Source organism: Nycticebus coucang, chromosome 4 (genome assembly GCF_027406575.1).
Source record: "Nycticebus coucang isolate mNycCou1 chromosome 4, mNycCou1.pri, whole genome shotgun sequence".
NCBI lineage: Eukaryota > Metazoa > Chordata > Mammalia > Primates > Lorisidae > Nycticebus > Nycticebus coucang.
The window spans coordinates 93805562-93831643 of record NC_069783.1 but is presented as its reverse complement, the minus strand read 5'-3'; the positions used below and the strand labels follow the sequence as shown (position 1 = coordinate 93831643).

Here is a 26082-nt window from a genome sequence, read left to right as displayed (position 1 = left end):
TATTAAGAGATATTGATGAACTATACTATTTAGGCTAGAGATGTATTCTGTAAAGCAAATGATAATTCTGATCGTACCTGAGTGTTTTTAATTAAACACACTTTGTTAAACCCATAGTAGAATTACCTGAAAGTGGGGGTAATGTGTGGAAACTCTTTTACCTGATGCGTATTTAAAAGCAAAACTTGAATTTAGGATGAAACTTCCTTATGGTATGTGACCTATTAAATTATTGTTTGATCAAATGGCTGGTAGGAATTTGAGGTTTGTTGAATGTGTTAATTAGCTTTAATTTCTAGTTCTTTTAGGAAATAGCAAAGTATGTTCAGAAAAATTTATATTTTCCATTAACTTTTTTCTATTACAGAAAGCTTTACAATCATTGTAAGGCTATACGAGGGGCTTCATCTCCCTGATCACTCCCCATCCTTGTCCACTTCAAAGGACTGTGTATTAGAGGATATTTTATATTTATCTTTTGGTTTTTTTTTTTTTAAAATCTCTATTTAAAGACAGGATATTTTGAATTTATAAGTTTTTATTTGCTGATGAATAATGTAATAGAAGCAACCTGTTCTAGAATTACAGAGTTTTCTTTTATTAGATACGGAGATAATATCAATAGCTGTATTTGGAATTTACTAAACGTTTGCATATGAAAGGAATGGAAAACAAATTTCTGGAATAAAAGTTAAAATCAACTTACAACATACAATCATTACATTTTATTATTTTTAAAGCAGATATACCAGATTCATCTATGTGGGAGAATCAAGATTCTGCACAAATAAATGGAATTGATTCTGTTTTATCAAAGGCTGAAATTGCATCTTGTAGTTATGAAGCCAGGTATGTGGATGTTAAGTGTATTATATAATTCTTAGTGAATAATTTGGTTAATCATTTTTATGTAATATTTTGATGTAGATTCAGATATGCCAGTTAGGTCAGTGATTTTAAGTATGTTACAGATGTGTCATGGAAAGAAATATTTTCTTCAGCTACTTGCCCTTCCCTTAGCAAATCCTAGGTAACTTTAAATAAATAATTTAATAGTTCCCTGATGAGAATTTATAATAGAGACTTACAGTAGAAACCAAAAGAAACTGGGCATTATTTTTGTTGTCTTTTGAAGCACCAAATCAAAGAATTAGATTTTTTTGAATGAGAGAAGACTTTAATATTTGTCTAATCTTTTTTTTTTTCTTTTTTTGAGACAGTGTCTTGCTTTGTTGTCCAGACATAAGTGTAGTGGCCTGATCATAGCTAACTGCAACCTCAAACTCCTGGACGCAAGCAATCCTCCAATCTCAGCGTCCCAAGTAGGTGGGACTACAGGCACGTGCCACCATGCCCAGCTAATTTTTATAACTTTTGTAGAGATAGTCTCACTGTGTTGCTCAGGCTGGTCTTAAACTTACGACGTCAAGTGATCCTCCCACCCCAAAGTGCTAGGATCGTGAGCCCCCAAGCCAGCGTAGGGGGAGTTATAATTAAGTTTGTTTTTTTCCTGGTAACCAAACACAAACATTGTCGTCTTTATAACACAGCAAGCACTTACATGTTTTTGGCAAGTGTGATAGTATTCAATGATTATAAAAAGAAACAAAAGTCTTAAATCAGTTACATTTTTTAATCTCAATTCAAAGTTGGGGTTATTCAAGCAAATCCAATCTGAACAAAAGAAATTTGAGCTCTGCATCATGTAACTGGAATAGTTTGTTTAAAATTTTGCTAATTATTGGGCGGCGCCTGTGGCTCAGCCAGTAAGGAGCCGGCCCCATATACCAAGGGTGGCGGGTTCAAACCCGGCCCTGGCCAAACTGCAACCAAAAAATAGCCGGGCGTTGTGGCGGGCTCCTGTAGTCTCAGCTACTCGGGAGGCTGAGGCAAGAGAATTGCTTAAGCCCAGGAGTTGGAGGTTGCTGTGAGCTGTGTGAAGCCACGGCACTCTACTGAGGGCCATAAAGTGAGACTCTGTCTCTACAAAAAAAAAAAAAAAAAAAAATTTTGCCAATTATTTTATTTAAGGGAGATTTAAGTAAAAAAGAACTATCCTCAGACCTGCATGATTAGAAAATATTTTAAATTGTTCTCCTCTTATGATATGTCAAAATTTTATTCCTAGGCTAACTTTGCCTTTCACATTAGCAGTTAGGTTTTAACCTTTTTTCAGTTGATAATGTGGCCAAGGAATTGAAACTTTAATAAATTATAATTAAGTCTATACAAATGCATTTGAATTTTTATGCTGCTGTTTATTACCATAGGCACTTTAGAGCTGAGTGTATGTTGCGCTCAGGGTGGTCTCTTTGTCCCTGCTGTTACTGAATGATGACTTGGGCCTCTGGTGCTACATGGAGTATTCAGTGTCTGGCGTGTGTGATGAAGCCCAGAAATACTCTGTCAGTCCTTGGGTCTTTCTAGTTGGTGAAATGAGAGCTCTGTCCTTGCCATGCTGCCTCTGCAGGGTCTTCCCAAGATAAATACTGACAGGGAATACTAAGGCTTCCTTGGGGATAAAAGTACCACCAGCCCCTGATAGCTTTGGACTCCAGGAGCCGATGATGATTATCAGGCTTAATGCCTTACAGAATAATTGGGGAAGCAATACATGAGGGCCAAATACTACATAGCAAGCTGTATGAATGCCACTTAAATGGCAGATGTTTAAGAAATTGCATGAAGTGATGGTAATGAATCTGAGTGTAAGTTAGGGGGAAAATCCCATGGCTATGGGTTTTTGCCATTTTGTTGAAACTTTCCATTTTCCATTTCATTTCTGTTTCTACTGAAAGTATCTATAAAACAGTTTCTGGATACTTGTTTTTGTGGCTATTCAACAGGTGTATTTTCCTTAGGTGAGAAAAATTTTTAAACAAGTGTAATTTATAATGTATCAGAGAAATGTTTCTGAAGTTAGAGTGGGGATGGTCATTAGAGTTTTATGCATTGGTGAGTTTTCAATAGATATGACCTAATGATGGTGCCAATGAAGGATGAAATGCGAATATGAGATGGTAAAAATCATACTAACAAAATATGTATGTAATAGTATGCATTGCTATTGATAACTTGTCTCATACTTACTCTAAAGAACAAGCTTTCTCAATAAATAAGACAGTAGATATGTGGATTAACAGGTAATATATAAATACCCTAGAATCATTGATTTTTAAGATCAAATGATTTTTAAATCTCTATTTTCACATGCTTTTGTAAGGACCCATGACTGTTTACTTGTTTGTGATATTGATGTCTTCTGGTCTGTTGAATGGACAGTGACAGTAGTTTCATAGTCATTTTTTCATGTTGTCTAATCCAACATCAAATATAATTAATTGTCTGATCAAAGAATATTGAACATAAAGGTTATAATCTATGTGCTTTAAATCTGGGAATGAACTATTTTTGTAGCATATACTTGTGAACCTTTGGTAATTTATCCTGCATGGGATTTTATTAATTGGGAGGAATAGATGAGTCATAAAGTAACTTTAGAGTTTTTTGTAATTGTCTTTACTCATTTATTTTCTAAAAAACAAATCTAATTTCTCAACCATCAACTCAAGGTATTTTGCTTCTCGTAATTATATGTAGCCTCTTAGGTGTTCCTTTTTTATTTCTAACTTTTTTTTTTTTTTTCTTTGAGACAGATACTCACTTTGTCACCCTTGGTAGAGTGCCATGGTGTCACAGCTCACAGCAATCTCCCAAACTCTTGGGCTTAAGCATTTCTCTTGCCTCAGCCTCCCAAGTAGCTGGGACTACAGGAGCCCACCACAACTCCTGGCTATTTTGTTGTTGTTGTTGCAGTTGTCATTGTTTAGCAGGCCCGGGCTGGGTTCATACCTGCCTGTCTCAGTGTGTGTGGCCGGTGCCCTAACCACTGGGCTACGGGCGCCGAGCCTATTTCTAACTTCTTTATAGTATGTAGTGGTTCTTAAACATTTGTCTCTGGGAAATATGCATAAGTACATAAGTAGATGTACTACATTTTTCAAAGTACTGTGGCTCTGAAAATTTTTGTGTAAGTGAAAAATTTGAAAATGAAATTATTTTCAAACGTTAAGACTATTGTATTCATAGGAATTATATAACACATTACTTTAAAAAGGAATAATTTCCCTTTAATAAGTTTAGCTTTTACATGCTGAACCTATATGTCTGGCATTATTATTACCCAAAGTTTATCCTTTTCAATATTAGACCTTTTTCCTGCTTTATTTTTGATAACTTTTCTCAACTATGCCTGTTTCTATCTGTATGTCTGGTTTCTATCTATATGTCTGAAGTATTTTAATATCTACACACACATACACTTCGGGGTCAGTAAACAAGGCCTGTTGACTGTAAGTTATCCTTTGCTGGGTGAGTGCAAGATCATCCTATGACTATCATGAGGTCTGTTTTATTTACTGTCTTATACCTAGCAGCTCACAGAATGCCTGAGACCTAGAATTGTTTACCATTCTGTTTGTCAATCATCAATTCCTTTGCTATCATTTCTCATTCTTACTAAATTTTCTCATGTACTAGGGACTTAGCAGTGAGACAATTTATTAATACTTTTGTATACATTTAAAAAATGCATGTGATTTTTGCATTTACCTGTGAGTAACTTGGAGGACTCTTCTTGTTCGATTCTCAGTGGTCTGAATGAATGCTGGGCAGGTACCAGAGGCCTCTGAGTGATTCAAAGTATTTGTATACATGTTTCTTAAAACAGGGCACATCTTCATACTATGTAAGTAGTTAGTAAATACTTAATGTATAGAATAACCATTATATAATAATACTGTGTAATTTGGTGAAACACTGTTTTATTATTTTGGTTGTGTTTTATTGTAATCTTTACAAAGTGATAAAATGGAATTTTACTAATTACGTGTAATTCCATATTTATAGTTTGTGCTGAATGTTCCAAATATCAAAGGTAACGTGGGACATTGAGACACACAGTAGATTACTTAAAATTTACCATTTTCAATTAGGTCCCTCAAAGTTCTGCAACCCTGGCTCCTGCCCAGAGTGATGTCCTACTGTAAACGGTGCTGTTGGCATCTCAGCCAGTGGAGCCACGTCAGGAGCTTGGAATTGGTCAATTGGGAATTGGGTGGTAATAGGATGAGTACATTTTGTCTGTTTGTCACATAGCACTGTTTTGTGTAGATCTTTTGTTTATATTCTTTGTCTTTGGGGGATGAACCCTGGCCAACCGGTGCCATCCATTAGGGGAAGAAATCTCTTTTGACAGCACATTCCTGCTCTGTGGTGGTTGTGGTATCACCAGCATATGACATGCTGGCATCTCTGCAAAGGGGCCAGAGGTCTGAGTCTTAGGAGAAAGCTTCAGAGACAGATAAGAGCCAAACTCGGTCTTTAATAACATACTTGACACACCCACACTTTTCATTTACACTCATCAAACAATTGTGTGATTTTCCTTTGTGGGTAAAACGAACCTGTGATTTTTTGTGATGCCTGTCTTTAACCCCTAATGAGAATGGAGTTAAATGAAAATTATATTTTGGCATGGGGAAACGTCAACATACCTGATTTTGAGTTTAAAAGTTCTGGTGTAACCTCCATTGTGTTTTGTTCTCTCTGCAGACAAGTTGGCATTAAGAATGGAATGTTTTTTGGGTATGCTAAACAGTTATGTCCCAGTCTTCAAGCTGTTCCGTATGATTTTCATGCCTACAAGGAAGTTGCACGAGCAATGTATGAAACGTTAGCAAGGTACAGTGTGTAACAGAACCGAACGATGTATGAAACGTTAGCAAGGTACAGTGTGTAACAGAACCATTTTGTGTCCTTTTTTCTATTTTAAGAGATAGAGTCTCCCTCTGTAGCACAGGTTGCTACACTCTTGGACTCTGCTCTGGGTACCAAGACCCTGGAGCAAAACTGCAGCCTAAAGCTCAGATGTGGAGGATGTGAGGGAGGCACCGAGTCCCAGTAGACTCTTGGGCTAGAGATAGTTTTGGTGGTATATGTCTATTCTCAGGGCAAAAAAACATCTGTTATTTTCCTACCACCCTCTGGAAATACTGTCTCAGCTTTGTATTCTTCCTCCTTCAGGGCAGCTTTCACTCTGAAGCAAGATTATTCATATTAGGTATACCCTCTGTTCTTAAAAATTTCACTCCTTGTTTAAGCATAAACAAAATGTACTCATTTCTTGAATAGAGATTATTTCTTAATAGGGATAGTAATTTGATCTGTAACCTACAGTAAGGTGTAGGTGAGAGATGAGGTCTAGCGTCCTTGTTTGTATTACCTACCGGATTATTGAAGATACATTTTTGATCCAGAGGCTTCTTTTGTTGCCAACCATTTCTGGTCCACTTCTATTTTTACAGTTTTATAGTCCTTACATTTAATGAGCATTGGAGTCATATAGCAACTCTTGTCTTCCTTTTCCTCTTCTCTAGCTAATTAAAACAAGCCCTTTATGTGAGTATATCATATAAAGCGAATGTTTCCACATGTGGGGAGTGTAGGTGGGATTTTCTTAGAAAGGCAGTCGGAGGTGATTGGCCACTTTATCCTGTTGCTTCCTAGACCTGCTAAGTGAATGGTATTTAGTTGTGGTATTTTTGTTTTAGGAGAGCAGTAGTTACTTATTTTATTGATATATCTAATTTTTCTGTTCCTTAAAGGAAACCATGTTTGAAGATTTTTTAGATTAAATGTTTTGACAGTTCACATGTACCTTTTATACTCTTCAACTATTCAGAGGTTTACAAAGATTCTCTCAGTACGGAAAAAATGGAATGATTATTAGTGTTGTATTTTTTGGTAGTTAATATGAAAAAAGAGTGCTAATTAATTTTGCAGTTAAAAGTTGTTGACTACATGATGGCACTTTGGCCAATTTATTTTAAATGCTAATGTTTTTTGGTGTTTTAAACCTTGTGAGGAAATGTTGAAGAAAGATACTGTAAGAAGACTTTATTTTGCACCATTCGTGTCTGCCTGATGATAGCAGAGGCCGTGATTCATTGCCTTTGCTTTGTGTTGTTAGCTACACTCATAACATCGAAGCAGTCAGTTGTGATGAAGCCCTGGTAGACATCACCGAGATTCTTGCCGAGACCAGACTTACTCCTGATGAGTTTGCAAGTGCTATTCGTATGGAAATCAAAGACCAGACGAAATGTGCTGCTTCTGTTGGTATTGGTTAGTATCTTGCTTATCTTGTACTCTAAAGAGTTGCTTCGGGATCCTGGAATATCTCTTAATTTTAAGGAGTTTCTATTTTTATTAGCTTACCCTCACTTCCAAACGGTTTTTAGCATTGTTCGCATTTGTGTGATGTAGGAGATAAAAGTGTCAGAAACGTAAGTAAATAGTTGGTAATATCTTTGCAATAAACAAGTTGGGATAATTTTGTTTTTCAAAAATGGAGAAATTTGTATTCAATATTTGTAAACAGTTCCACCCCCTGGCCCCCAAAGTGAGCAGAAGCTACATTTACAACAGGGGTAGGGGTGTAGTATTTAGAGTTAACTGTTAAGTATGATCTTGTTATCCAGTTACTATCTGTACTTCAGCTTCCTGGAATGTGCAGCATTCCTGTCTTGACATTCCGTTCTAGAAGTCAACACGATTGACAGGTGCTCTCAGTGTCTGTCCACCCATTCATCCTGTCTTTAAGCCTTGTATTTGTTTCCCCAGCTGCTCGCAGTGGTTATACTTCTTTTGATGACTCTGGAACTCTGCCTCTCATACCTAGGCTTGCCTGAGTCACTTCTTCTTTTCTGAACCCACTCAGTATCTTCTGCCAAAATACCCCTTTTCTTGCCATCCTCTTAAGTGGATACAGTTTGTTCCTGCTACTCCATATACCACAGGCTTGGGAGGTAGAGATAAACTTCTCTTAGCTTGCCATTGGCACTTCCAACCATTTATTTTTCCATCTTCATTCAAAAACCCTTCTTCCTCTGAACTTCCCTGTCTTTTGTACCCATGGAATTTATAGAGGTGACTCAGTGATGACTTGGAAAGGATAATACTATCAAGAGAAGAATTTGCTGCTTCTGTATTCGGTGTAGATGGGTCATTAACTCCATGCAGGGTCACTGAGGAATTGCTGGGATGGTCAGTCAGGAGGTGGAAGCAGGGACGGTGGAGAAAAGGCAGGACAGGGCAGAGGAAATGGTTTAAGATTGGCCAGTTTGAATAATTCTGGCAGGCTTTGGGCTGGATGTGTAGTCTCTGGTTGCCTGGTCTCTGGCTCTGGATGATTTAGTGCAGGGAGTGTCTTAGCTCAGTATATGAGAGTTTGGTCAGGAGGTGGTCAAGGGTGTGGGTGGCTTAGGAGAGGAGCACTTCCAAGTGAGTGGCCTGCTATCTTTAGGAATTAGGGAGCGTTGGGAGGGCTGTCTCCCCATAGTCAGCAAGATTTTTAAGGTGCCAAAACATTGTAAGACACAGAAAATAAAACATAGCTAATATAGTCCCAGCATCCCCACAGGGGGACCAGCAGATCTTTTTACTCACTGCTGTTGGCCCATAGATTCTTCTCAGCATTTCAGTTAGGACTTACCTTCTATATTCCAGTAGTAGGCATAGTTTTAGTTTTTTGTTTGTTTTTATTATACAGGGTGGCCATGAAGTTCGTGTGCAGTTTTACAGCCAGCCTGTGTTTATAAGTATAATATGAATTCAAATTTATAAGTATAATATGAATTTATTTATATGAGTTTATTTGCCTTGCATACAAACTCTATGGCCACTCTATATTTATCTTCAAATTTGTAAGTGATAATATGAATATATTCCTTTAAGTTCAAGCATTTAATAAAGCTAAAATCTCACTGGATAGTTCTACTCCAGAGTCCCTTTCCTCTTCCCCCAAACTCACCACTTTTATCATTTTAATATGACTTTCTGGAACTTTTCCATCATGAATCTCTATTTTTACTCTAGGAAAATACATCATTTTATGTAAATCTTCCATTGATATTTCCATTGAAATATCTTCCAAGATATTTCCTTGATGTAAGTTTTCCTTCATGTCTGGAGACTTGATTCCGCGCAGAGAAGCTCCACAGATCCCTGACCTGGTGCCATCACAGTAGTCTTTTCTCCTGCGATGCAGTGGTGGTCCACCCCATTTCCATCTGTGTCTTGAAGACTTTCCTACCCACTGTGCCCACTGCACATGTTGTAGTCCGTGGGGGTTGTGTTTTCCCCGGTTCATCGCACTCTTGTGTCCACTTTTCCTATTTTCTGATCATTGCCTTTAGTTCCTACAGACCCCTGCTCTTAAGATTAGGATTGCTTTTTCTATTCCTACACTTGGGTAGATGTTGAAATGGTACTTGTTTTAGATCAAAGAGAAACCTCTGTCTAGTAACCATGTTCTAATCTGGAACACTTAACAAAATTCTACCAGTTTTACATCTTGTTTGAATTAATCAAAACTGTATATTACCAATTTTCACTGTTTTTAGAAATTTGACAGATAACCTATTGTAGACGTCTTTTGTTAGGATGTTTTAAAACTAATTGTGACTATTTCTTTAACAATTTTTTTTTAATTTGTAATTTTATAGGTTCTAATATTCTCCTGGCTAGAATGGCAACTAGAAAAGCAAAACCAGATGGGCAATACCACTTAAAACCAGAAGAAGTAGATGATTTTATCAGAGGTCAGCTAGTTACTAACCTACCAGGTAAATAGAAATCTTTTTTTAAAACTTTGATCTATAGACACTTTGAAGTGCTTATCATAGTTCTATGATGTTTTCCCAAACGTTAATATTAAAAAAATTTTAATATGTTATTGAGCGGCATGCAAAAATTGGAAATTTTACATCGAATATTCCCTGATTTATCAGGACCTTAATGTTACACTTTAGTTTTACTTTTGATGGACTTTAAGTATTTCTCAAGTAGTAAGATCATGAATTCTAAGAAATAATTTTAAAGGAACTATGATGAAATTGACTTTTGTCCTTTAAAGAAATCATAAGAAGTAGGGTTTTTTTAGGCTAAAGTTTTAAGAACCACTTCTCCTATTTATGAAATCTTGCTGCAGTACTAGTTAAAGTTTAGTAAGCAAATGGTTTTAAAAGGAGAAAATGTATGAGCCATGTTAGGAAAAACAAAACTTAAAGAACTGTTGTGTTTTCATTAACTCTTGACATCAAAGAAAAACTTTCATCTATACCTTTCTCACCGAGGGGAAGATGTTTAGTTATTTTACATTTTTGTGTAGTTACCTATTTGTTATAAAGTGCCTGTGTTATCTGTGCAAAGGTCTCGTGTTCATTTATAATGAAAGTTTTAAAATTCATTTGTTAAAAATGGATTTAGTGGGGCGGTGCCTGTGGCTCAGTGAGTAGAGCGCTGGCGCCATATGCCGAGGGTGGTGGGTTCAAACCCAGCCCTGGCCAAACTGCAACAAAAAAATAGCCGGGCATTGTGGCGGGCGCCTGTAGTCCTAGCTGCTCGGGAGGCTGAGGCAAGAGAATCGCGTAAGCCCAAGAGTTAGAGGTTGCTGTGAGCCATGTGACGCCACGGCATTCTACCCGAGGGCGGTACAGTGAGACTCTGTCTCTACAAAAGAAAAAAAAATGGATTTAGTGGTATTTTTAGGTGCACATTTTTAAGTCTAATAAATGTTCTGGTAGAGACCTTAAAATAGTTAATGATCCAAATGCCATTTTATGGTAATTAATTTAAAGCTTCCTGGCCCCCTAGTAGATAACTCAGAATAATCTATTACTGTCAGAAATGTGAATTACTGACTTTTTGATGGTTTATTTGAAGAATAATTAGCCTTACAAAATAAAACTAGCAAATGACCTTAGTAGACATTAAACAGTTTTACTAAGAACCTTTATTGCAGTTTTTTATAAGAAGCTAGTGTATTTAAAACTGCCTGTAAAGTTTGAGTTTATATTTGTGAGACTAGCCATCTCTATTAGTTCCCTAGGGATGCTGTAACCAAGTACCACAGATGGGGTGGCTTAAACGACAGAAATTTGTTTCATGGTTCTAGAGGCTGGAACTTCAAGATCCAGCAGGTGTCAGCAGGGTTAGTTTCTTCTTAGGACTCTCCTTGGCTTGTAGATGGCCAGGGCACTCCACAGAATAATGATTATGCATGGGTCATTAGGAAAGTTTTGAGATACAGAAAAATCAAGAAACGTAAAATGCGCAGGGACAGAAACAAATGAAGCCCTCCCAACACACTGACATAAGCCGAACAAGTTGAAACTTATACAGGTGAATCAGAAAGGACGCTATTGGCTCTGTTTCTTGGAAGTGAAATCTAGGCCATATGTCATATTAACAAAAAAATTACTTAATTTGATCTTTTTACTTATGGAAAGAAAGGATTGACCCCAACAATTATTTCAATATAAAGGACCATTTCTACTTGTTCTTTGGATTTTTTTTTTTAAGCCAGGGTCTTGCTCTGTCACCCAGGCTAGAGTACAGTAGCATCATCATAGCTCACTGCAGTCTGAAACTCCAAGCTCAAGTGATCCTTCTGCCTCGGCTTCCCCAGTAGTTGGGGCTATAGGTGTGCACTACCACACCCAGCTAATTTTTTCTATTTTTAGTAGAAACAGAATCTTGCTGTTATTCAAGCCCATCTCAAACAACTCTTGACCTTATGCATCCCTCCCACCTCAGTCTCCCAGTGTGCTGGGATTATATAGGCATGAGCCACTGTGCTTGGCCTGTTCTTTGGATCTTTGTAAGACTTTTTACTCTTTGTGTATACCGTTAAATATAGGGCCCTCTGCATCTCATTCAGCCTGTACTGGGGTTGTGCATCCAATGTTATTCCATCTCTATTCTGTTCTCAGAGAAACACCATGAACACGTAGTCCATGACATCTGTACTATGAAAATATACTGTCACTACACATGTGAAGCTAATCAAATTTAGAGTTAATTAAAGTTGGTACATTCAGTTCAAATACCAATCCTCACCAGTTTTTGGTGCTGGCTCCAAGCCTAATTTTTCGCCCTTCTTCAGAGTAATAAGGGTTGGAGATAGACCATGTGCCTGTCCCCCTCAACCCACCAAGGCCATGCCATTCCATCAGATGGGCTTTCCATGGAGAAGAGCTTTTCTTCTTCCACAAAGGGATAGTTTAGTTAAATTAGATTGATTACAGTTAATTTGGTTTAATATAGAAATAGAAAAGTGCCTTTCCTTTGCACCGTTATTGCATAATAATTGTATTCTAGTTATACTCACGGTACACTTAACTGGATCATTTGAACCCAGGAATTGAAGGCTTCAGTGAGCTATGGTTGTGCTGCCACACTCCAGCCTGGAAGACAGAGCAAGATCCATTCTCTTAAAAAAATAAAAATACAGTTACACTCTCAGAACGTGGAGGTTTCCCCCATCCCTCCCCAGCAGTTAGTCCAGGAGGATTACTACCCGTGGCTAATCTTGCAAGTCCCTGTTCACAGATCTGCTTTCCAATCTCTGTGATCAGGTTGTGGGTGTAGAGAGAGTGAGGAAAGGGTCAACAAAAAGCCTTCCCTCCAAACAGGAGCTGTGCAAAGTGTCTACCTCTAACTAGCTTAGTGTATGTGATTTATCCATTCTCTTGGGTTTCCTCTCCCCATCTTGAAAAACACTCAGATTCCACTTAGAATTTCACATTTTTGTGAACTGTATTCCTCTGAAGAAGATTTTTTTTTTAGCAGTTAACTTAGAGGGTAGTTTTTACTTGCCCTCCTTCCCCCCGTGACACAAATGAGAGCCAACGCGCTTAATACCTTTGATCTCATTTCCATTAGGGAGTAAATCATCTTAATTTAAATTGTCTGGCCCCCTTCCGTGGCCATCGATCTTTTGTGAAGTCAACATCCTAATTACGTCATACATGATTGCTTTCAGAGGTCAGTTTTTGGGGAACCTATACACTGATTGTTTTTCCTCCAAAGACCTCTCAGGAGAATGGGAGCTAGAATTAACAGTTAACAGGAATGAGCAGAAGTTAGCAGACCTCACTGTGAGCTCTCCTTTGAGAGGATACCTCAGAAGACCAGAAACACACACTGTCTTTTTCTCACTGATGGGAAAATATTTGATGGTGTGGAACCATTGTAATAAGAACGATAGCTTTCCTAGGTTACTCTAAACCTCCTTCCCAGATATGTATGCCTTTAAAAAATTTTTAGAGCAAATCAGAGAAAAGCAAGACTCCAACTGAGAGTAATGGAACTCAACAACGTCCTTTGGGCAGGGCTCAAACCTTGCATCATGCATCATAGTACATGGGGTTTTCTGCTGCCTTCAGGGAGATCATTTCTTTGGTAAAAGAAGTAAGGCTGTGTTCTCCCTTGCCACTAATTTGTTTGCTTGGGAATCTTTATCACCAGGTTAATATTACTACTTTCATACAGTATGATAGCCTGGATTTGAACCTATACTGTAAAATTCTTGTTCTGTTTCCTACTCAAATAAAATGTGGCTGAAACCAAAATGAAATTTGATGATCATTGAAATCATAGTGGAGTCCCTTACATTACATGAGTCTCCTAGTATGTCTGTAAGGCATATAAATATATATATGTAAGGCATATATGTTTAAATAATAATCTATTACTTACGTAGCTGATTTTGTGAATAACAGAAATGTTGATATTATTCACTAATAAACATCACTTTTTAAAATAACTTTAGTTGTATATATTTGAAAAGATGATTCATATGTATGTGGAGTCCAAATTGAGAAGTAGATTCTAGAAATAACACTAGTAGCATGATTTTGCATTAGAACATGCTTCAATCTTTGAGATGCTGCAGTTATGTTAAAGGTTTTAAAGGATTATTTTCAATTAGTTTTTTTTGCACAAAAAACTAGAATTGTTTTTAATGGTTTATTCTGCAGAATTAAAAAACTATATGTATATTCTCTTTCTTAGGAGTTGGACGTTCGATGGAATCTAAGTTGACATCTTTGGGAATTAAAACTTGTGGAGACTTACAGTATATGACCATGGCAAAACTCCAAAAAGAATTTGGTCCCAAAACAGGTCAGATGCTTTATAGGTTCTGCCGTGGTTTGGATGATAGACCAGTTCGAACTGAAAAGGAAAGAAAATCTATTTCAGCTGAGATCAACTATGGAATAAGGTTTACCCAGGTACCTATCACTTGACAGATTTTTACCTTATGTTATTCTTTATATTTTTACATAGTCCTTATCTCCAGCTAAGCCATTTCTTGATGCTTGAAATTAAGTTTCAAAACTGTTGGTATCCTCAGAGCCTGAAGAAGTTCTTTTGAGGCAATACATGGTGAGATACAGCTCCAGATTAGAATGAGGGAATTCAGATCGCAGGGAAAGTTAAATAAAAATTTATGCATTGGGGGTCAGTTCTTAGAGAATTTGAGATTATAATTATTCTAATTTCCAGTGAAGAAAAAGAAGAATATTTTTAGTGTTTAAATACTTTTTTAAGCTACAATTAAAAGTAAGCTTCAACTAACTTGTGATTAAGCATGCTTCTGGAAGTAGCATGGATTTCCCTTCAGAGTATGTATTTGGATGTCTCTAGAATTTATGTCAACAAACAACACTGTACCGTAAAGATTTGAAATTTGATGAGTTAATTTCCTTTTATGCCTATCTTTGGGACTTGGAAGTTCACGTTTCCTTGAGAGTGGAGACGATGCTCAGGCTGCATAGGAACATAGAGCACAGTGTTGGAGAGCACCTTTTATTACTAGGGCATAACTTGTTCACAAGAACACAAATACAGAAGAATCCTAACATGGCAGTGATAGCACAAAAAAATACCTTTATTTATTTATTTTTAGAGACTAGCGTCTCAGTCACCCTGAGTAGCATGCCATGGTGTCATAGCTCACAGCAACCTCAAACTCTTGGGCTTAAGTAATCCTCCTACCTCAGCCTCCCAAGTAGCTGGAATTATAGGTGCCTGCCACAATGGCCGAATAGTTTTTCTGTTTTTAGCAGAGACAGGGCTCTCAGTCTTGCTCAGGCTGGTCTCAAACTCCTTAGCTCAGGCAGTCCACCCGCCTCAGCCTCCCAGAGTGCTAGGATTACGGGCGTGAGCTACTTTTAAAATGCCTTTAAAAGTACTAATAACTACTTTGACTTCATTGGGAAGATAAGTATTTTTACTTTATGTATAGTTCAAGGTATACAGAATACTTACGTTTAATAGTTGCTTAGCAGGATAGAAAATAATAGATAATGTTGACTATTAACTTAAAATACTTGAGGAAGGAATTTGAGACCAATCTGGGCAACATAGAGATCTTATCTCTACAAAAAACAAAAAAATGAGCTAGGTGTGGAGATACACACCTATGGTCCCAGCTACTCAGGAGACTAAGGCAGGAGGATTACTTGAGCCCAGAAGTTTGAGCCTGCAGTGAACTATGGTCATGCCATTGCCAGGATGACAATGCTGGGACTCCCATCTCTATTTAAAAAACAAACTAAAAATTATTACATATATAGGAAAATAACATAGTTTCTCCATGTTTCTCTTCCCATAGCCAAGAGAGGCAGAAGCTTTTCTTCTGAGTCTTTCAGAAGAAATTCAAAGACGACTGGAGGCCGCTGGCATGAAGGGTAAACGTCTGACTCTTAAAATCATGGTGCGAAAGCCAGGGGCCCCTGTAGAACCGGCAAAATTTGGAGGTCATGGAATTTGTGATAACATTACCAGGTAAGCTTATCTTGGAAAGGATATTGGTTAATTATATTTCAGTGCAGATTATTATAGTTAGTAGAAAATGAAGGTAACTAAGGAGGAGTTTGCATATAGACTGTGGTGTTTGACATCCTGTAGAGTCAGGCCTCAGCCCAAGGCCATCGACTTAATTAAGTTAATGCACTCAGATTCAGCTAACCCCACTGACATGGAGGCAGCCTGAGAGGGGTCCTGACCTTTGGCAGCCTTCCCTTGGGGTCTTTCAGGCTGTTGTATGTAATGCATGGACAGAAAGAAAGGGCAAGACAGCAGACGAAGGGGGCTGTTGTGGTTTATGGATTTGTGGACTTGGTGAAATTTTTTTCTTGAGGGAAATTCCAAAATGGTTCTTAAAAAAATGATTTGAATGAGACTTCTGCTTCATTTAAGTAAGTGGCCAATTTTAGTTTGTGAAAAGAGTAGTTTGAAAACTGGCAAAAGATTTGAAAATCCTTGTTTTTTTTTGTGGTTTTTGGCCGGGGCTAGGTTTGAACCTGCCACCTCCGGCATATGGGACTGGCGCCCTACTCCTTGAGCCACAGGCGCCACCCGAAAATCCTTGTTTTTTAATATGAGGGCTACTTAATATTAAATTTAATGTAAGATTTGTGACCAATATCTAAATACTTGATTTTGCATATCATTTTATATTACATAGCATGCTATGCATTAACTTACCTGTCAAACCAAAGTTTTGAGACTCCCAACACTTAAAGCCACAGATCAAGAATGATAAAGTATATTTTATTTAAAGGTTGCTCAAGCCAACCACAGACAGTACATCTGTATATATGGTGATATTACTAAAGTCATGAGATGACTTCACTCAAAACACACAAACTCCCAAGTTTATCATTAGCACATTTGTTCACATTGAAAATAGGGATTATAAATTATACATTAAACAACATAATTTATGAAATAAATTTTATTCAGTTGGTCATCTTGAACTATTATATATTTATCTACTTTAAGTGTTATGATATATACATATTTTAAATGATAGTTGATACAGTGTTAATGGTCATTTCTGTAATAATCTGATTATTAGGTACTTATTCAGAAATATAATTAGCTTTTTAAATATAGTTTCTATGGGAAAAATCAGATCCAATTTATAATACCATGGCAGAGAAGTTAATTTGTTCTTTTAAGGCCTAGAACTTTATTTGTTCAAGAGACATGGAAAAGATCAGCCATAAAAATGAAATAAATTTCCTCTGGAAAGAGAACTAGTAGTAATCTGTTAATTGTTAGTAACATGGCAGAGAAACCCAGAGGCTCTGAAGGAAATGGTGGGTGACCTTAGTGAATTCTCAGAACCTAATAATGCTGGCAGATCCTCTGATCCTCCTTCAAGAGTTCTTAAAGATCTAAGAATCATATGTTCTAGTCTTTCTGGGTTTAGATAAACTACCACTATATTTACTCTGTTCTCATTGTCCATATGTTTCTTGATCCATTTATAGACCCTCTTAGAAAAAGCGGAATTATAATGATCACATTTAAATATTAAAATTATTCAGTGGCTTTAAACACAGTGAGAGTCAAGAACCAAAATACATAAAATTCTGCATTGTAAAGTAGTCTTGGTGCTTTAAACTTCTCTTGGAATATAAAAACACTGTGCTTACCATTAATGGTCTAGTGGCAAAATATGTATGTATCTGTATGTGCATTAACTAAAATATGTCTTTTGCTAAATTTCTCAATTTATTTTTAGTTGACCAGATGTCCATGAGAGTTTATACCTTTAAATCCCAATGTTCTACATAATTTTTCTTTCCCCCACTGTTGCCAGTATTATTAATTTGGTATTCCTGGCTTCCTTGGAGATTTCTCATTCATTTTTACAAACTATTTTTATAATTGTAACTTTTCTATAACTCTTTAAACAATTCCTTACTACTGAGGCACTAGTGAATACATATGGAATGTAGCTTTTGTTTCTTTAAAAAAGTAATTCTACCACTTACAGGACTGTAACTCTTGACCAGGCAACAGATAGTGCAAAAATAATTGGAAAGGCTACGCTAAACATGTTTCATACAATGAAACTAAATATATCGGATATGAGGGGGGTAAGTATATAAATTTTACAGTTCTGACTTTCTGTGATACTTCTTTCATTTGAGGATTGAACTGAGAATGGACCTGGGTGGGTGATAGAGGGTTTATGTGCAGGTCTTTAGCTCCCTTGATATAATCTGAGGAGAAGAGAAACAGAAAAACACTTGACTTTCTTATCTACTCTAGTCTCCTTGAGTCAGAATTGTTATAAAAAGCTTTTTTACTGTCTAGAATAATTATTTTTTATAATACTTCTTTTTTTTTTTTTGAGAGTCTCACTCTGTTGTCCAGGCTAGAGTGCTATGGCATCTAGTTCACAGCAACCTCAAACTTCTGGGCTAAAGAGTTCCTCTTGCTTTATCTTCCCAAGTAGCTAGGACTACAGACATCTGCCACAACACCCAGATAATTTTTTTTTTCTATTTTTAGTAGAGACGGGGTCTTGTTCTTGCTCAGGCTGGTCTCAAACTCCTGAGTTCAAGCAATCCACCCTGCCTCGGTCTCCCAGAGTGTTAGGATTACATGTGAGCCACCATACCTGGCCTATAATACTTCTCTTTTAATTAACAAATGGCTAATTTTACATGTATTGTCTTGTTCTCATTTCCCTAGCAGTAGATGTGACTGTAATGAGTGTGAATTTATAAATTTCCTATCTTTAAGGTTCTTCTAATCATTTATTCTGATGTCTATAGTGTGATGTTTTGTTTTATATTTTTATTTTGATTGTATTTTTGGCTTTGAAAAGGGCCATGGTTCTAATATAGTATGAGAAGAGAAAATGAAAATGCCTTGGAACCTAAAGGCAGGAGAGCATCAAAATATCAAAACCTTAGATTTCTTAAAGAGTAAGAGTAACTTTTAGGGTGGCACCTGTGGCTCATAGGAGTAGGGCGCAGGCCTCATATGCTGGAGGTAGCGGGTTCAAACCCAGCCCTGACCAAAAAAAAAGTAACTTTTGTAGGGTTAGTTGTGTGCACATATTGAGTAAAGGCAGTTTGGGGCTTGGAATGGATTTTGTTGAATCTGTAGCCAGCTATAATTGAAACATCTCTCTGAAATACTGCTCATCCCCCACCCCAATATTTTTCATTTGATAAATACTTCATTTTAAAAAGAAAAAATAAGTGCCAAATAGACTGACTCTTATTTTATTTTATTTATTTTTTTTGAGACAGAGTCCCACCCTATGCCCTGAGCAGAGTGCAATGGCGTCATAGCTCACTGCAACCTCAGACTCGGGCTGTGGGCATCCTGCTGCCTCAGCCTCTGGAAGCCATTGGGATTACAGGTGCTCACAACGGTGCTTGCTGTGGTGCCCAGCTAGGTTTTTCCATATTTTTAGGAGTTGGGGTCTCACTCTCGCTCAGGCAAGTCTCGAATTCCTGAGCTCAAGCAATTCTCCCTCCTCAGCCTCCCACACAATGCTGGGATTACAGGTGTGAGCCACCGCACCCAGCAAAAAAATTTTTTAATCCTACTTTAAAACCGTAAGTGACCAGAACATCAGTGGAATACAGTATTCCACTTGTTTGGATTTTCTGATTTAAAAGACAGTGCAGTAAAATTAGATTTAGGTAAACTTGGATACTATCAAGATACAGATGAATAACTGTTCACTAATTTATTTTTAGTTTTTATCATATAGAAGGATGTTGGAATACTTTCATTTATCCCTTTGTTCTAAAAAGGGAGTTTAGAAAATAGTAAAAAAGATTACAATTTTATTCAGTTTGAATTTATAATTTCATTTTAGTTTTCCTAGAAACATATCTTTGTTCTGGTTCTAGGTTGGGATTCAAGTGAATCAGTTAGTTCCAGCTAATCCAAACCCTTTCTCATGTGCCAGTCGCTCATCAGTTCAGTCAAGCCACTTTCCTGGTGGGTCACACTCTGTCCGTGAGCTCTTCCAAGTTCAGAAAGCTAAGAAATCGACAGAAGAGGAGCACAAGGAAGGTTGGTGGTCCTCAGTGTGCTTCCTGTTTGGTGCCGTTTAGGTCCTTTGTCCCGCAGTTGATTTGAAATTGATAGGGCATTATCTGCATTTTTGCTTTTTTTTTTAAGAAACAGGTTTACAATTCTTAATTATGATGAATCAATAATAAAGTTTGTTTATTAGCAGTAGACAGAGGAGTTACTCAGGGATTAAATTGCTTTCCCCCCAGATGATCTGAAGAGGCTATTACATATTTTTTCTATCCTGTAGTATTTCTGGCTGCTGTGGATCTGGAAATGTCACCTGCCTCTAGAACTTGCACTTTCTTGCCATCTTTTCCTACACACCTGCCAGCTAGTATCAGTCCTGATACTAGCAAAGCTGAGTCTTCAGGGAAATGGAATGGTCTACATTCTCCTGTCAATGTACAGTCAAGACTTAACCTGAGCATAGAGGTCCCGTCTCCTTCTCAGGTATATTTTTATAGTTCTAAATATAAATACAAAGTGGTTTACAAATGAAAATGACATTTTTATAACTTCATCAATATAACTAAGAAAGGGAGAAAGGACTGCTTGTTAGGGTAAATGATGATGTTGAATTCTAAATCAGCAACCGTTGGGTTACGGGAAAGTAGTATTTTTGCAAAGATGTACCACTCTCAGAAGTTGTAAAGCGTGACCAAAAGGCATTCCTCCCGTGAACTACCACTGTCTGTGACAGTGGTGATCATGTCGACTTAGTCTCTTCAACAAAGCTTTTGTGACTAGTCATAAAAGGTTTTGCAGCATTTGCAAACAGTTCTCTGTAGAATGAATGATTTTCAGAACATAAGCTATTAATTTTGTGTAGACTGTAGCTTCCTTTGCTCCTTGGAAACAGAGGTAGCATTTTAAGCTTTGTTGGTAAAGTTTTTTATTTGTCCCTGAATAAATTAAAGGCTAAAGGAGATATAAATACTGGCCTTAGGTGTAGGGAAAGGGGCAATTCTGTTTGGTGACAAATATCTTCATGGGATTACATGTTTCCAAATGGCTGGATATGTACAGACAGGTCGAGGGGGGAAGTCCTGGACAAAGGAGCAGGAGGTTCTGGTCTACAGTTTGGAGAATTTGGCTTTTAGAAACTCTTACAGCTTGCTGTGCTCTCAGACTAGGGAAATTATTTGTATTTTGGGGCAGTCTTGTAGCTGAAAGGTGAACTTCTGACCTAAGACTGTTACCTGTCCAGAATTTTAACATACAAGTCTGACAGTTAAGTTTGCAAACTTATCCTCAAAGTAGTATATACTTCATTGCTGAGTATCACTATGGCCACCTTCAAAGTACTCCTCTTGGGAAGCTATCCCCCCATGGCAGCACCTAGTCCACCCTTCAAAACAATTTTGGAACTCTTTTCTGGAATGGCCACTAAAGCTGTCATATTACCCTTGATGTCCTAAATGTCACTAAAATGTCCTCCTTTCATTATTTCCTTTGTCTTCAAGTATAGTAAAAAGTCACTAAGGGCAATCAGGTGAGTAGGGAGGGTGTTCCAACATATTTATATACTGGCTAAAAACTCCCACACAGTGCCATGTGAGCTGGTACTCTGTCATGATGAAAGAGCCACATCTTTCTCATGCCAGGATTTTCAGTTAAGATTTTTGTTTCCCTACTAATATTTACTTGGTCACCTATGCCCAACAATTCTGACACATAGTTTGATGAACTTTTGCAATGTTTCCATCAGTTCTGCACATTACTGGCTGCCTGCCCTCCCTTCATAAGTGACAACTTTCTCCCCCATCAGAAAAAATTCAGTCCATTCGTACACTGCCATTTTCTCCATGCATTATCCCTATAAATTTGGACTGATTTCCCTGATTTCACTTCCACTCTTGCCAAGTTTAACAAGAAATTTACAGATGTTTTCTTGCTCTAATTTAAGCTTTGACATCCTTGAGACAACACACAAAAACATGCCATAATAATGAACATCATTCAGCAAGACACTGCCACAGGTTGACAGAAGCACAATTATGAGACACTGATAGACTGAGGTTGTGAAACCTTACCGAGTTGTTTGTACAGTGCTGCCAGTGGACTATAGCAAGTTCACAATCTTAATTGTGAGACCTTGTTATATCTTAGAGGTCTAAAATTTGAGCGTGACCAAGGTTTTCTCTGTCAGCTCCTGGAGGACATTCTGAAGAATATATTTAGAATACTGGGACTTACTAATAAGTGGTATTAGTTGGTAGTATACACCTGTCATGTCCAGAGTCCACACATTACTTCAGGCATCAGTCACAAAAAGCCAAGACATTCCAAAAAGGTGCTGATGGGTGGCAGGGTTGGGGAGGTGACTTTTTCTAGCCTAGTAGTATACCTTATGTTCATTATCTGAGAAGTTTAAATTGAAATTAAAGTGGTACATAACTGCCCAAAGACCTCATCTCTGGGCATGCTTTCACTTCAGAGTCATGTGTTTTGTATTTTATAGCTGGATCAGTCTGTTTTAGAAGCTCTTCCACCCGATCTGCGGGAACAAGTAGAGCAATTCTGTGCTATTCAGCAAGGAGAGTCACATGGCGACAGAAAGAAAGAACCAATAAATGGTTCTAATATGGGAATTACACCACAACCAGTTGGGACAGTTTTGTTGCAAATACCAGAACCTCAAGAATCTAACAGTGACACAGGAATAAACTTAATAGCCCTTCCAGCATTTTCACAGGTAAGTTAAATTTAGGGCCCTTCTGACACAGTTTAAGTATTCTCACCCATCCTACTCCAGATCTTATCTCATTTCCCTTGTTCCTTCACACCCTTTTAGTAGCTTACAGAGCCACTGAGGGGGAAAGGGTGGGTGTGCTCAGTTCCACCTCCTGCGTTTGCAGGACTGACAGTTGCTCCAGGAGGAGGGAGGTGGTTCTGAGTTTGGCAACAGAGGGAAGAGAAGGGGGTGCGGGGGATGGGGTAGGGATACATAAAGCTGCTTTCTGCCCAGAAGTTGTTTCAGTGGCCAGAACAGGTGCCTGAGCCACATGTGGATACAACATAATGGAAATGAGTTAACACAACCTGACTTCCTATTTTGTTGTTTTGCTTCCCATGTTCTTCTAGTGCATCTTCCCTTGGTTCTCTTGTAGTGGTGGTTTTATTTAAAGTAAGTGCCCTGACTTTAATCCTTCATTCTTACCAGAAACATCTTCAAGATTTAATGAGTTTTGATATGGAGGGCCTGTTAAGAATGCCTACAGAAGTATAATTTAAAAACAAAGTCTGAAAAATTACAAACCAGTTTCCACCTAGAATTAACTCAGTTTAACTCTGACCTTCTCTTGTCCACTAGGTGGACCCTGAGGTGTTTGCTGCCCTCCCTGCTGAGCTTCAGAAGGAGCTGAAAGCAGCATATGATGAAAGACCAAGGCAGGGAGAGAACAGCACTCACCAGCAGTCAGCCAGTGCATCTGGTAAGTCTTGAAGAGTAATGAAATCTGTGTTGTTTTTAATTATTATAGTATATAATGGTCAAAGACCAAGCTGTTAGTCACATTGAAAACTCTTCACATTGAGGGAATTATTTAAAGTGAACAGTACACAATATAGGCAAGTGATGTTATAATACTAATTTGGTCGTATCTGTACTTTCTAGACATTTTTTTCAAGACAGAGTCTCACTTTATTGTCCTCAATATGAGTGCCGTGGTGTCATTCCTGACAGCAACCTGAGACTCTTGAGCTCAAGCAGTTCTCTTGCCTCAGCCTCCCACATAGCTGGGATTACAGGCACCCGCCACAACACTTGGCTGTTTTCTTTCCTTTTTTTTTTTTTTTATTTTTTATTTAGAGACAGGGGTCTTAGCTCTATCTCAGGATGGTCTCGAACCTGTGAACTCAGGCAGTCCATCCTCCTCAGCCTTCCCGAGTGCTGGGATTATAGGCGTGAGCTACCTTGCCTGGCCCCTTTAGTTTTTTAAAAGTCTGAATAAGATATTACCAGAAATTAAATTTTAAACTCATTCAATTAAAGGGAAAAAAAAATGACCATAAGTTTTTTTAATTACTTGTCAAGCCAGTTGTCCTTTGAGACTAATACATAATACATCAAAGGATGTAAGTTCAAAAGAAAAACTGGTAAGTTTCCGGATATACATCATAATACCAAACCCACATTTACTATAAAAACAATGTTTCTTGAGCTTACAGTTTCACAGGCACTATTCTAACTGCTTCACCTATTGAGTTTTCATTTAGTCCTTTATGATTGTGATATTACAGATATGAAACATGTCAAAGGTCAAACTGGTAAATTGCAGAGATAGAATTATACGACCTGCATTTTTAGCCCTTGCCACCCAACTGCCTGCTCCTCTCAGCAGGAGGTGCAGAGGCATGTGTGCTGTGGAGAGGAGGGGACTGTTGTATTTTAGAGAAGAGAACCTGTGGTACTATCCAGACTCATTTTGTTGAGCACTTTATGTATCTTTTTTTAGTGTCAAAGAATTCTTTACTTCATCTAAAACCAGCAGCAGTGAAAGATAAGAAGAGAAGCAAGAAGAAAAACCTCATCAGTACCCCCAAAAAGATACAGAGTCCTTTGAAAAAGAAGCTGCTTAACAGTCCTGCAAAAACTCTGCCAGGGCCCTGTGGGAGTCCCCAGAAGTTAATTGATGGATTTCTAAAACATGAAGGATCTGTTCCTGAGAAACCACTGGTATCTTTTTTTAAAATATATTTTCAAATTCTGGCCGTTATCAGATCTTAATGTACTTGATATTTTGTAAACATAGCATTTTTATCCTTTGTTTTCTTAACAGGAAGACCTCTCAGCTTCCACTTCAGGTGTGCCAGACCCTTCTAATTTGCACCCTGACCTGGCTGTCTGTGTTAGACCTCCAGCACCCAACCTGGCTGGAGCTGTTGAATTCAATGATGTGAAGACCTTGCTCAAAGAATGGATAACTACTATTTCAGGTTGGCTAGGCCTATGTTAGATGTAGCGGTCCTATGGTTTGAGAACTCGAACAGACTAAGCCATGCAGATTTAAACCATTTCTCTAACTCTAATAAGCTCTAAACCAGCTCCTGCCAAGTCTTCAAAATTCTGGGGCTTGCTTTGAAAAGCTTTATGGTAGCCCATTGTGTTGACAGCTCTAAGTCAGTGGTATAGTGTAGAAATGCAGCTTTCCTTTATCCCTGCAGATCTCTGCCTTTCTTCTTCAGAAAGATATTAGTCTTCATTTGAGGTTTTTCCCCTCCCTAGATCCAATGGAAGAAGACATTCTGCAAGTTGTGAAATACTGTACTGATCTAATAGAGGAAAAAGATTTGGAAAAACTAGATCTAGTTATAAAATACATGAAAAGGTAATTCTATTCACTTTGAAGGGAGGGGGAAATGGCATGTCACAATGGCTAATTAAAGGGTGTTCTGAGAAGTTTAGACTGTCTGGTAGACTGTACTCTAAATTAGGGTTAATGAAAAAGTGATGCCCTTTATTTTGAATTCCAAAGTAGTGCCATGTTGACTGGATTGCAAGGGTGGGCCAAATGAGATTGCTGCCCTCAGGTTTTATGTAACATGTGATTGAAGCCACAGGAAATCCTTTATTGTATTTAGATTTTTTTTTTTACTGAGATCAATTTATTTATGAAAAGGAATTAGTCTTAGCGATCTCTCCTAATGATCTCTCTTTTCCCAACTTCAGGTTGATGCAGCAGTCGGTGGAATCAGTTTGGAATATGGCATTTGACTTTATTCTTGACAATGTTCAGGTGGTTTTACAACAAACTTATGGAAGCACATTAAAAGTTACATAAATACCACCAGGGAGCCTAGTGCTCTCTGTTAGCTGTGCCATAAGTGCTTGTGAGGTATTTGAAAAGTGCATGATAGTAATGCTGAGTTTTTATAATTTTAAATTTCTTTTAAAGCAAGTGTTTTGTACATTTCTTTTCAGAAAGTGCCAAATTTGTCAGTATTGCATGTAAATAATTGTGTTAATTCTTTTACTGTAGCATAGACTATTTACAAAATGTTTGTTTATAAAGTTTTATGGATTTTTACAGTGAAGTGTTTACAGTTGTTTAATAAAGAACTGTATGTATATTTTGTACAGGCTCCTTTTGTGAATCCTTAAAAATGCTAGGAAGTAACTGCACTTACTGTGTTAAAAGGCTGAAAAACCTCCAGACCAGACTGTTTTGTTTACAGGCTCTGTGCTAATAAACTTTGAAATTCTTGAGGTTCCAGGCAGGGATTCTGCTTGTTCTAAGTAAACCGTCTAATCAATCGTTCTTATCTCCAAGCATGAACACAAGAGCATGTTAAGAAAAATCATTTACTTCTTCCATGTGGTGACATTTACAT

The 26082-nt window shown here is 37.6% G+C and overlaps 1 protein-coding gene across 5 annotated transcripts in view; it reads left to right on the top strand.

The window, feature by feature from the left end:
- REV1 (REV1 DNA directed polymerase) overlaps nucleotides 1–25819 on the top strand; it is a 74989-nt gene extending 49170 nt beyond the window's left edge. For 3 of the 5 annotated variants that reach the window (XM_053588377.1, XM_053588379.1, XM_053588381.1), the window contains 15 exons: nucleotides 741–849; nucleotides 5614–5742; nucleotides 7031–7185; nucleotides 9567–9686; nucleotides 13918–14138; nucleotides 15524–15696; nucleotides 17699–17801; nucleotides 19581–19746; nucleotides 19997–20199; nucleotides 22211–22444; nucleotides 23063–23183; nucleotides 24207–24427; nucleotides 24531–24687; nucleotides 24977–25079; nucleotides 25421–25819. In XM_053588377.1, the coding sequence (XP_053444352.1) occupies nucleotides 741–849; nucleotides 5614–5742; nucleotides 7031–7185; nucleotides 9567–9686; nucleotides 13918–14138; nucleotides 15524–15696; nucleotides 17699–17801; nucleotides 19581–19746; nucleotides 19997–20199; nucleotides 22211–22444; nucleotides 23063–23183; nucleotides 24207–24427; nucleotides 24531–24687; nucleotides 24977–25079; nucleotides 25421–25532 (2327 nt within the window). In that variant the 3' untranslated portion in view covers nucleotides 25533–25819. The remainder of the gene's footprint in view (nucleotides 1–740; nucleotides 850–5613; nucleotides 5743–7030; nucleotides 7186–9566; nucleotides 9687–13917; nucleotides 14139–15523; nucleotides 15697–17698; nucleotides 17802–19580; nucleotides 19747–19996; nucleotides 20200–22210; nucleotides 22445–23062; nucleotides 23184–24206; nucleotides 24428–24530; nucleotides 24688–24976; nucleotides 25080–25420) is intronic. The other 2 variants (XM_053588378.1, XM_053588380.1) reach the window with 1 other exon arrangement.
- The last annotated feature ends 263 nt before the right edge of the window (nucleotides 25820–26082 follow it).